The sequence below is a fragment of the Hylobates moloch genome, unplaced genomic scaffold, assembly GCF_009828535.3.
Source record: "Hylobates moloch isolate HMO894 unplaced genomic scaffold, HMol_V3 SCAFFOLD_6, whole genome shotgun sequence".
Classification (NCBI taxonomy): Eukaryota; Metazoa; Chordata; class Mammalia; order Primates; family Hylobatidae; genus Hylobates; species Hylobates moloch.
Window position 1 is genome coordinate 38,923,903 of NW_026652281.1, and position 13,519 is coordinate 38,937,421.

Below are 13,519 nucleotides of genomic sequence, written 5' to 3' on the forward strand. Positions count from 1 at the left end.
GTAGATGGGACTTGGCAGAATTTGAATCTAGGCAGCCTGGCCCCAGTTCCCAGCCTTTAGAACCACCAAGCTGACTGTCCTTCAAGTAAAAAGGACAGCAAACTCAAGCAAACGAACAACAAAAGAGTGGTAGTATAACAGTATTAATTATAAAATGGAGAAAAGATGGTGTCAATGATGATACATACAGTTCACAATGAAGAAAAATAAATCTTAGTCTAGGAGGGCCCACCTTGCAGTCCCTGCCCCACAGTAGATGTTCGGGAAGTGTCTGTTGAATGAATGAATGAGCTAAAACAGAAGCCAAAAAAGATCAGGCAAGAATGGAAAAAAACAAAAAAACAAAAAAAAAAAACAAAACAAAACATAAAATACTCAAAAAATAAAAGCTGATAGGGGAACAATAGCAAAAAATAAGTACACTCAGTTCTGCTATAAACACTTGTTTTAAAAATGGGAATGAGTTCCCAGGTGATTGATTACATGAGGAAATAAATTTTGCCTTGCTATGCACAATTTAGTCTCCAAGAAACATTAGATGAAGGTACAAAACTTCACTCAGCTGAACAAAGCTGTATAAGGAATGCACAAGGCACACGCACACACCTCAAACATCTACCAGCTCCCTCAGTTCATCAAGGGTTATGAGCCACAGTCATCCACATCTGCATTCAACTTTCCAATAGATTTCAGCTAACCTACTTGCCATCACTTCTCAGTAATAACTCGAATCTATATTCCTTCCAATACACCCTTCCACAATCAAACTTTAGGCCTTTTTCAAGGTAAACTGACATATTTATTTATGCATTTTTTAACCAATTTAACACAGGTAAAACTGGATTAGCATCTTTATTTGGTTTCCATGTTCTGTGTGTGTCTACATCACTAATGAAGTTTTAGACTGCTATGCTCTAACTATACTTTTTCATGAGCCCTGGGTTTAATATTGCACAATTTTGTATAACATGATTTTTAAGAACGTGTATGCAATATGACAGCAAAACTGACTGTACGAAGATAAAATTAGCAATTGTAAAATACTGAATTAGCAGATACCAAACTCTGTGTTCTACAAATCCCACCTTTTCAAACACCAGTAGAAGCTTCATCAACATTGATTACACATTAAGTCACAAAAAAAAAAAATTCAAAAAACTCTAAAGAATAAAAAGCGTACAGGCCAGAGACAGTGGCTCATGCCTGTGACCCCAGCACTTTGGGAGGCCGAGGCAGGTGTTCAAGAGTTCAAGACCAGAGTTCAAGGCAGGTGTCATGAGTTCAAGACCAGCCTGGCCAACATGGTAAAACCCCGTCTTTACAAAAAATACAAAAATTAGCCAGGCATGGTTGCGGGTGCCTGTAATCCCAGCTACTCGGGAGACCGAAGGAGGAGAACCACTTGAACCTGGGAGGCAGAGGTTGCAGTGAGCTGAGATCATGCCACTGCACTTCAGCCTGGGTGACAGAGCGAGACTCAGTCTCAAAAAAAAAAAAAAAAAAAAAAAAAGAAGAGTATACAGTCCATATTCTATGGCCATAAGACATTAAAGCTAGTTTATAATAAAGTATAACTGGAAAAAATAGCACTTGCAAATTGAAAATTATTTTTCTAACATACTTCAGTCAAAAAGAAAACAGTAGTAATTAATATTTAGGAAAAAATACAGTAATGAGAAAATAGCATATAAAAACATAAAAGCCAGTCAGACTATTGCTAAGAGGTAAACACACAGATGAACCTATTAAGTGGACTGGCTCATTTAGCCTTAGTGAAAGTGAGTAGAAGGAATTAGGAAAGATGAAAGCAGATAGGTCAAGAGTAAAAATTGATAAACTATAAATAGGTTCTAGGAGAGTAAGGTAGGCAAAAACCAACAAAATTAAGTAAATCAAAATGAAGAAAAAAATCAGATTCCCAAAAGAAGTAACAAAAAAGTAAAAATAACTACAGATGGGATAAATTCTTAAAATCAGAAACAATCTGAGTACCTATAAAATTACTTTATTAGAAAATACGAAATATTATTCATGCTCAAGAAGTAAGGTAAGACCTAAAGACCTAAAAAAAAATTTTTTTTTTAGAGTTGAGGTCTTGCCCAGTCACCCAGGCTGGAGTGCAGGGGCATGATCACAGCTCACTGTAGCCTCTAATTCTTGGGCTCAATTGATCCTCCTACCTCAGCCTCCAAAGTTACTGAGATTATAGCCATTAGCCACTGCACTTGGCAAAAAATTTAAAACTTAATAAAAAAATTGCCTTTATAAAACAAATACCAACGCTTATGTGGTTTTACAGGACAGTTATTAATGTTTAAAAGGTTGCAAACTAGTATATCTAAACTACAGATTCAGAAATGCTGATGTGATCTGTTTGGCACTGTGTGTGTGTGTCTGTGTGTGTGTGCGTGTGTGTGTGTTTATGCATGCACATGTGTGCATATCCTGGTATATTAACCTAAATTAATAGCTAATATTTCAATGTAAAAACTCTAGGTATTTTACATAATATTTTGGAATTCTAGCTTGTCTTGAGTAACTGGAGGGATATCCTGACAACTCTGGTTCCAGTGGCAGCATATGGCTAGAGTGGATGTGGCTAGCCCCTTTGGATGAGGTAGTTAATTAATCCCAGTACCGGTAGAAAATATACCCTTCACTTAAAGTACCTTCCTAGTCAAACCTGTAAGCATTTTAAGCCTCCTATCAGAAGGGGAAAAAAAAAAAAAAAAAAAAAACTCCAATGGAAATTATAAAAACTCAATTCTCCCCAAATTATCTTTAAATGTTTACATCAATTTTCATCAAAATCCAAAGAGATTACTTTTTTGATGGAGTACGAAGAATTTAACTAATTAATTACAAAGCACTTTGGGAAAATTAAATGTTCACTCATTGAAAGAACTTTTTAATACCGTTAAGAATAATGTATCATATATTTCAAAATAACTAAAAGAGGAGAATTCCAATGTTCCTAACACAAGAAAATGATAAATGTTTGAGGTGACAGATATCCCAATGACCCTGATTCGATTATATATTACATGCTTATATTAAAATACCAGATGTACCCCATAAACATGTACAACTATTATGTATCCATAATAACCAAAAATATTAAAAACAAAAAGATGAGAGGGAACTTCAACTGTCAGTTAATGAAATATATTATAAAGGCACAACAATTACAGTCAAACAGAAAAGTCCATGAAACAGGTCAAAATGCCCAGGAACTAACGCATATTTAAATATAATAAAGATTGCACTTCAAATCACTAGAAAAGGACAGACTAATTCAATCTTGGGAAGGCAGGATGGCGCAGTGTGCAAAGGAGGCAGCCTCTGGAGCTGGACATCCTGGACCACACGGAATGCCAGGCTGCCCTGTGACCCTGGACGAGTCAGTGTCCTGATATGTAAAACAAGGATAACGATTGTACCTATTTCACAGAATTGTTTAGAAGATTATTAGTTACAATTTGTAAAGTGCTTAGAACAAGGACTAACACAGTAAGTGCTGTATAAGTTACATTAAATAAATTAAACAATTCATTATAAGATAATTCTTAACTCCAGGGGATACACGGAGATCAGAAAACCTCCCATCGTAACATAATTTTTTTAAAATCAGTTTTTTAAAAAGTGAATGGTAAAAAATGAAATTAGGAAGAAAAAAAGCACTATTTATTTGACCTCTAGATTGGAGAAAACTTTTTAAAACATGACAGCAAAAGCAGTATCTAAAGAAAACAGAATAATAGGTTTGAGTAGATAAATGTGTTAAAATTTTGTATATCAAACACTAAAAGATGAAAATAAATATTTGAGGAAAAATACGAGTTAAGGAATATGTGTATATAAATACTCCTACAAATCAGTAAGAAAAAGTACAATAAGCAAGTCACAAAAATCTTAACCTGTATGAGAAAATATGCAACACTGTTACCGATAAAAATTAAAATTAAAATGAAATTTTTCAACCATCAAATTGGCCAACAATTTCAAAAATTATATTGCTGACTAAAAAGCAAATGAATTGATACTTTCTGTATGGAAGATTGAAATATACATTGAAACAAACTATACAGGAGTCACTTTAATTATATGCTTAAAAAAAACTTTTAAACTATTAAGCCACTTTGACCTAGTAATTCCATTTGTGGGACAAAGTTGGAACATAGGATTTTTTTCCCCCAAGGCAGAGTCTCGCACTGTCACCCAGGCTGGAGTGCAGTGGCACTATCTTGGCTCACTACAACCCTCTGCCTCCTGGGTCCAAGCATTCTCGTGCCTGAGCCTCCCGAGTAGCTGGAATTACAGGCGTGAGCCACCATACCTGGCTAATTTTTTTGTATTTTTAGTAGAGACAAGGTTTCACCATGTTGGCTAGGGTGGTGTTGAACTCCTGCCCTCAAGGGATCCGCCCATCTCAGCCTCCCAATGTGCTGGGATTACAGCAGTTAAGCCACTGCTTCCAGTGGAACACAGGATTTAAATGGAAAAGTTTCAAATGGCTTTTTCAGAGATGAACCAAAATCAATGAAAATGGTATGTGAAGAAATATTTTAAGTTTCAGATATAAAGCTAAGAATTTTCACCATCTAAAAATTCAATACTTAGTTCATTGTACAATTAAGCTTTAATATTATCAAATTCCAAAAAAGTTTTAAAACAAACCTTTTAACAGCATCCTTCTTCTGAATATCTATAATATCCCACCACTTTGAAAGGTAAGAGATCTCAGACCAAATAAACTTCCTCCGTGAGTCTTCTTTCAGCTTTAGGACCATGTTATTAAAAATATACTGAGTCTTGTCTCTAAAGTAGTCATTGAAAGTCTTCAACCAACCTAAATCAAGACACAAATATACCACAAAGGTCTAATTCGTATGGTTGATTTCAACTCAGTCACATTCCATTGCATTACTTTGGACATCCTCAGAAGTTTCATTCATAGACATATTTTTAAAATTAACAGGTGATTTCAATTAATGAAACTCCATTTTAGTTGTCATGGGACTCAGAAACCCACTAATATTAAAACAATGAAAACACTCGTGAAAACTGCACAAATTCAGATAGAAATGAGAAAAATAAGATAGATGACCTAAGGCCAAAAAGCAGTTATTTATATCTTAACAATTACAGTATCTAATTCAATTTTTTATCTCTAGTTTAATGAACATTTTTTCAATTTTAAAAATCTAAACAGTGTTAACAAGTTGGCAGTACTCCTAACAGGGGATCCAAATTTTATCCTCTTCTCATGCCACATCTAAAATTCTTCACCCATGAAATAAGTTAAACTAAGAAAAAAGAGATCGCAAGTATAAACTATACTTAAAAGCTTGCAGCAGACCAATAAGGTAATTACAGCATAAATATGAACACTGAGAAGTAGAATTCTGCAAAATACAGGCATTTGTTCCCAAAAGCTGCTCATTATTCAATTCCTTAGAAGCACAAAGTAACACTAATCAAACAACAAATGCGAATGTATATAGGTAAAATTTTTCAAAAAGAGAATTGTAGATGTTGACAGCTTGGTTCTCCTCTTTTTTTCCTATACTTTCCAAATATCCCGGAAATTTTATCTACAGATAGTTGCAATTTGGCTATAAGAAATATTTTTAACACCAACAGGTGGAAACATAGCGCCATAAGGCAGACTACTAAAACGGCCAAGCAAAAGCGTACACAGCCACCAATTCCATCTACGGGTGGCAGGCAAAGTAGACCCCCAAAAAAATAACCTGTTCCCATCTAAAAAATCTTATAGGGAGAAGTTTCTATATATCCAAGCTGAACTATTGGTCTATTGTTTCCAAACTTACATGTGAGAGAATTAAAGAGTAAGGGGGTCCAAATGGCTGTTTCTTATCTGTATATAGTTAAATTAATAAGTATACTATATTTGCTGGCAAAAATAAATAAATAAATAAAAAATGAAAGCCTGCCAGGGCAGAGAAGACAAAACTATTCTGACAATGTGAATATGAGCTTTTGAAAAGAGCACTGCAGCTATGACTTATTTATTCCTCTTGCTTTAACTGAAATCTACTCATTTATCCTACAATTATTTACTGAGCACCTACAATGTGGCACGTATGAAGCTATGGGCCAAATAGAAATACAATGTCAAATAGTCTTTACAGGACTTTCTTGAGCTGGGGCACTTTTAACCTGATTTGGCACCAAAGAACACTTCCTGGATACTTCAATTTTTCCACATTTAACTAAAAAAGCCTGTGTCTATTTTTAAAACCTCAAAGATATTTCATGAAATGGTGGTCTGCAAAGAATTCCACCTAGCTTCACCAAAGTACTAACCTGGAGCACTGCCCCCAGAGCACTGAGCCACGATCCACCTCTGGATTCCCAGGGAATAGTCCAGAAAGCTCAACCAACCCGGATGCCCTAACTCCCTGATGACCATACCAACACCACCAAGTTAAAAAACATCAAGTGCTCAGAACTGATATCATCATCAGTCTTTAACTGCCCTTTCCCACATCTGTACAATCAAATTAGGTAAAGGGGAAATAAAAAATATTCTGAACACCCAATTTGTAAAGTATACAATTAAGACACTTTTATAAACTGCTCCACATCTTAAACATATATTGGTTACCCAAAATTTCAGTCTGCACTGAATTCACTCTATGCCCTTGTTATGGACAGATCTGTGTCATATGCTGAAGTCTCACCACCTCAGAATGTCACTGTATTTGGAGACAGGTCTTTAAAGAGGTAATTAAGGTAAAATAAAGTCATGAAGATAGGCCCTAATCCTATATGACTATTGATGTACTTATAACAAAAGATTAGAACACAGATACACAAGGAAGACCATGCAGAAACACAAGGAGAAGACAGCCATCAACAAGCCAAGGAGAGATGACCTCAAAAGAAATCAACCCTGCCAACACCTTGATCTTGGACTTCTAGCCTCCAGAACTGTGAAAAAACAAATTTCTGTTGTTTAAGCCACTTAGTCTGGTACTTTGCTATGGCAGCCCTAGCAAACTTATTCAGCCCTAGAACAAATCAGCGTCATTACCATCCAAGAAATAAAGATTGCAATATGGGAAGAATTTATTTTATCAAATATCAACATAATATTTAATTGAATATACTCTATCTACCTACATATTGCAAAACTGAGCTAAATTCAAATGTACATAAGTAAATCTATTTCTGTACCATGCTTTTATTATACACGTGCAACAACGACCACGTAAATGCAACGGTTCTATTAGAATTATCGTCTTTAAGATATCACATAATATCTTTTACCTAAATTTAAAGGTTCACACTAATTCCTAATTATCTGGCTACTAGCTAAAGAACTATAAATAGTGAAATGCCTCCAAATTAAATTGATAATAAAACTCCAGTAATCTAGCATAAAAGGCAAATTTTTAAGGGTTAGTCTTTATGAAGACTGATAAGTAAAAGTTTTTTGTGTGTTTTTTATTAAGCACAACTATTTATTTTCAATAGTTATAATCTGTGATGAATGAACTAAGGCCATTTCAAAAAAGAGTTTATCATGGGAGTTTTCATAGAGGAATCAGTGATTGATTAGTCCATTTTGCCTTCAACACTTCATTCACCCCTCAACAATCACGAGGAAAATATGGTAAAGACATTCACGTGAGCCAAAATACAAGCTCAGAGATGTCAACCTGAAAGCCTTCCATAAAACTCACACTGATATCACCACCATACAGCATAATTAATGAAGAATGAACTGAAAGATAGCCTCTTGCAGCTTTCAGTACTGAGTAATATAACAGTAAATTAGCTTTTATTGCTCTTATACAATAATCAAGTATTCCCTTTTACACTGAATTGGTTCTTTCGTTTTCTAAATTACTGTAAAAACTACAATTGTATATTAACATGAGACCAACCAGAAATATAGTACTTTATAAAAAGTGGTAGGGGATGAATTTTCATGACATAAAATTTATATTCCTACCTCTGGATTTAATAATCTTAGGACACTGAGTTGCAAACTGATTTACCTAAGTGGTCAATTCACAGCTTTTTTTCCTTCTGTTGAATATACTTGAAAATTGAACCAGGGCTAGAACAGCATTAAGAATACCTTTCAATTTATTCTTTTCCATTCTAACACTATTACCACCCATAAAAAAGCTAATAGCTATTTTAAAGAAGTAGGGAAATATTTAAAACAGTGCATAATTACAAGTTCCACAAAGCAAGCATAAACCCAAATTCAATACCACTATTTAATTTTTTTAAGTTCTAAAATAAAAAAAGCTAATAAAGCTGGAAACTCTATTGTCTACATTCAATGTTCATGAACAATTAAGCACCTAGTAACTGTTCACAGACAAATCACAATTTATTTTTAAAATTTTGAGCTCTCAGCCATAGGGTGGAAATCTAGAGACTATGTGGAGTTCTGATGCTCTTCAGGAACATTTAGTTTTATTTGGTACAAGGGCATACACTAAGTACCACCATGACGATGTGGGCAAGAGTTACCTGGCCCTGAGCCCTGGACTCTAGAAGTACCTCCCTATTCTTCTGACTACACCCCTTTCAATTGGATTAATCCACAGGACAAACTGACCCAGAGTCTGCCCTGCCCTTCTGAGTACCAGGGTCCAGAAATCTGTCTAAACAGCCCCAAAACTGGAAGCCTCCTGGGACTCTTATAAGTCTTTCCCCATCAGGGCACTTAACCCTAACAAATGGGACCCTCTCTAGCCTAAACAGTGACCAAGAGGCTGTAGTTTGTAGGGGTGTAGACCTGGCACCAGGATCTCTTCAGGCAAAGTCCTTCCTGGTTTGGGACAGGGCCAGGCCTGGGACGAGAAGGCAGCTGGCCTGCCCCACAGGCTGGCTCTCCCCATACACACCGCCATATTCCGGTGGGGAACTAGAGCTACAGCAATCTAAACCTACCTTTGGTCTTCTAGATCACTGAGCTATTTCTCCAGGCAAGAGGAGAAGACCTATTTTTCTTTAGTAATTTATTACTTTGATTTGTAACTTTTAAATGTTTAAATACAGGGGTATGCGGGCCTCTGTGTACTTTGCCCCAGATTCTGCAAATTTTAGAAGCAGGCCTCAGCGCACATACCACTCAAACTTAATCTAGTATCTACTGCAAACATATAAGAGGAAGAGTTCAATAAGTACTTGATAAGATGAATGAAAGGTATAGCCAAAAGGACTGGGAAAAAAGTACAAATGCAAATTTATTACTTCAACTAGAAATGAAACTAAAGATAAAATAATACAACACTATTAGCTTTAATATATTCACTCTCTGTTCTGATTCTATACCTAATAATCATTGTCCATTATCTTTAAGTTTCCAAAATATTTACATTTTAAGAGGATCTGTCAGCCCTAAGATGATTAAAACACCCATCCCTAAGAAGGCACCCCGCTCCACAAAGCACTGTTACACTGCTATGGTTTTGATTGCTATAATAATGATTTTTTCTTTTCTTTTTATTTTTATTAATAATGATTTTTTTTAAAGTATATTAATTCCACTCAAAAGTTAAATAAGCACCAACCTTCAGGAAAACATGAAAAGTTTTTGAATAAAAAATAATTTTATCTAGATAAACAATACATTGGTAATAAACAATTAACACATGCAACTTAAGCCTCAAGATTTTTTTTCCATTTCAATGTGATAAATATTCTAAAATTTTAAAATAAAGTTCATTAAAAACATAAATATCCTTTGATCTAATAACTTATTTTCTTTTTTTTAATTTTAGATTCAAGAGGTATATTTGCAGGTTTGTTCCATGGGTATATTGCATGATGTTGAGGTTTGGGCTTCTATTGATCCCATCACCCAAATAGTGAGCATAGTACCCAACAGGTAGTTTTTCAACCCTTTCCCCCTTCCCTCTCTCCCTCCTTTCAGAATCCTCAGTGTTTATTGTTCTCATCTAGTAATTAAGTTATTTTCTATGAAAAAATGATGAACAGGTTTCTTCCATCACTCGTTAATCCTTCAATATTCAACTGTAACTTCTAGTCATATACTTATGGGGTAACATACAATCTTAAATGGTATTACTATTACTCAAATATGCTGCTGATTAATTTTAATTCCAACATTTCTATTATAAGTTAAGCCTGCTTTTCCTCCCTGATAAACTGTGAAAGAGTTTCAATTAACGTTCTGATTTATTCATTCAAACATGTACCTTGCATCTAATAAGGGCAAAGCAATAAAGCAAAGCTAAATGAAAACAGATTCTACAGTGAAAATATGAACAAAATGACACGGAAATAAAGAAATGGTAAAGTCTTACCAAAAGAAAAGAAGAAAGATTCTTAGATTAGTCATCATCTGGAGAGAGAAAAAGGGTGGTAGTTCCAAATAGAGGGAAGAGCATATGGAAAAGACAGGAAGTTGGGTATGGCTGCATTGCAGGGTACATGATGCAAATATGGTGAGAAATAAATATAAAAATAGAAGTGGGAGACAGATTATTGAAAACCTTCTAAAGTATTCCTGTTTCTTACAGAGAACTTTAGAGGGAGGACGTGAGGGTTTTTTGACCTGTGCTTTCAAAAATAACTGTACTAAGAGTGCGAAGACTACAAAGGCAAAGTAGAAGCAGAGAAACAGAAAATGAGACCACTGAAAAATTCTATAAAAAATGGTTATGGACTGCAGTGGAAATAAACAGAGGGAAATAAGAGGTCAAGGAGACGAAATGAATAGAACTTAGTAATTGATTAAGTTTCCAAGAGAGGGTAAGAAGACAGTCACAGATGAAGCTGAGGCTTCCAGAGACCTATGAGACTTGGAAAACCTAGAAACCTGCTGATGCCTCTAAATGCTTTTGAACCCAGGTTTCCAAAATAATCTAACCTGTTTTTCCCAGTTTGATTCAGTGTCATTTAATAGTTTTCTAAGCAAATCAGCTTTAATTCAATGAAGTTGTCTCAGAGAGATCATTTTTTGAATCCATATGAACATGCTGTCACTGGAAATTTTACCCCACACCAGAGGAACCTATTTGTATTACTGTTAGGACAGCAGGGGTTTTGTTCATCCTGCAGCTGTATACGTACAATGTCCAACTGTGACCCCTTATTATATTGCTTTTCTAAGTGCCCCTTAGAAGACCTGCATACCTTGTTTTCTCATAACTGCAATTGCGTGATCAATCTCCAAGATAATTTCTAAATCTGTGCTAAAGCTTCTCCCCTCCCTTATTAATGATCCCATCTATGAGCATCTAACACTGACTGACAATACTTCAGGCATAGTAAGTCTTCCCCAAACAGAGCTTGGTTATTTGAAAGAATGAGAAAACTGTCTAAAATATGACAGACACTGTTAGAAAGAAAAGTGACTTTCTTTGGTGGGTTACTCTTAGGGTACACGAGGGGGCTACTTAGCTTTAGACAAATACTGGGCAAATTATCAAAGTCTCTAAAAGAAACCAACTTAAAAACTGGAAAATATTGCTAGGTACGGTGGCTTAAGTCTGTAATCCCAGCATTTTGGGAGGCCAAGGCAGACGGATCACTTGAGGTCAGGAGTTCAAGACCAGCCTGACCAACATGGTGAAACCCCATCTCTACTAAAAATACAAAAAAATTAGCTAGGCACTGTGGTGTGTGCCTGTAATCCCAGCTACTCAGGTGGCTGACGCAGGAGAATTGCTTGAACCTGGGAGGCAGACGTTGCAGTGAACTGAGATCGCACCACTGCACTCCAGCCTGGGCAACAGAACAAGACTCCATCTCAAAAAACAAAACAAAACAAAACAAAAGCTGGAAAATATTGCTTGTAAATAACTTTCTAATTGTAGAAAATGTGGCAATGAGGAAAACCACTATCTCATGTACTAATATAGTATTTAGGGACAGAGACATTCATTTCAATAAAGATAAACCAGAAAAATCAGAAGGAAAAGAAGGATAGGAGATAGTGCAGTGAGACATCCACTTTTGCAAGATAGCTGAAAAAAATCTTTTTTATGATTAATAATACTAAAGTAGTTGACATTTGGCTTGGAAATACTTAAAAGACTTCCCTCCTATATGCTCAGCCTGTGGTTCCAGAAGAATTAACCAAAAAAGGCAACATATTAAAAACTGTTACAAGTACTGGTTCTGGAAAAAGATAACTTGATTTCAAACCTAGTCCTGCCACGAACAGATCAACTTATGCTCTCTCCTGCCACTTCTCCCACATCTATGAAGTGAGGGTAATTACAGACTCTGTCTCAAAGTTGCTGAAAGGAGTAATGGATGTGATATATGTAAAATGCCTAGAATAGTGCACAGAACATAATAATTCCCTAAGTGTTAGTAATTATTTGTATTACCAGGGCACTGGAGAGTTTTCAAGCACCCAGGCTTGAAAGATAAACAAAGGTAACTGAAACTGAGGAGAAAGAAGAGCTATTTAATGATCATCTACATTTCTCAGCAGCTGCTTAACATATGTGCTCCTCAAAGAATAAAGTCCAATGAGAGACGAAACCATCTATTCTTCCTCTAAAACAGAATCTCAATACATGTATTTTAGAGATCTCTAAAAACAGAATTCTAGATAGCCATATAGAGCCGTATAACTCTTAAGTGCTACAATTTTCTTAACGAGGTTGTCAGATAAAATGCACAGCCAATTTGTTGTCAGATAAACAACAAATAAATGTTTAGTATAAGCATGCTGCATGTGATATTTGGGACACACAAACACACACACACACACACACACACACACACAAACCATTCATTGTTATTGAAAATTCAAGATTAACTGAGCATTCTATACTTTTGTCTGCTAAATCTGACAACCCTATTAACAATCCGATAAATGTGTTAAATTGGCTAATGCCTACAACACAAGAAGAAAAGAAATAGAATAATTTGAACTAAATAAAGTATCTTAAGAGGCAACAAAAAAAGGTAAATGGAAAAAACAGATTTTACAATCAGGCAATCCTGAGCTTCAATTCACCAACCTCTGAGAATTTATCATTAAATTAACTGACTTTGAACAAATTACCCTAACTTAGCCTCGCTGCCCTCACCTGTTAAACGTGGCTTAACTTACCACTTTTCAGGGTTAAAGAATTACACAAAGTAAAAAATAACAAAGACCTGCCACTCCCCTGATGCGGTACAGGCAATAAATGCCAGATGTCAGTTGTTCCGCACACGATTTTAGCTCCAGAAACTAAAATTTCCCATCATGGCAGCCAAAATCAAACAATCCACTTTATCGTGCAGTAGCTAAACCAAATAAAGTACTCTCCGAACAGTGTTCACATACAACTTCTCCTTCCAATGACCATCTCATTCTGATCAGTAAAGTTCCTTTAGCAACCAGACTTATAAGTCTCCACCAGCTCTCATCAAGTTTGTCCAACCTGCAACCCACGGGCTGCATGTGGCCCAGGATGGCTTTGAATGCATCTCAACATGAATTTGTAAACTTTCTTAAAATGTTATGAAACTTTTTTGCGATTTTATTTTTTAGCTCATC

At 35.5% G+C, this 13,519-nt stretch overlaps 1 protein-coding gene across 2 annotated transcripts in view; it reads right to left on the bottom strand.

Moving 5' to 3' along the window:
- MAN2A1 (mannosidase alpha class 2A member 1) overlaps positions 1 to 13,519 on the bottom strand; it is a 177,114-nt gene that overhangs the window by 132,470 nt on the left and 31,125 nt on the right. For both annotated transcript variants that reach the window (XM_058440641.1, XM_058440642.1), the window contains one exon: positions 4,678 to 4,849. In XM_058440641.1, coding sequence (XP_058296624.1) covers positions 4,678 to 4,849 — 172 coding nt within the window. The remainder of the gene's footprint in view (positions 1 to 4,677; positions 4,850 to 13,519) is intronic.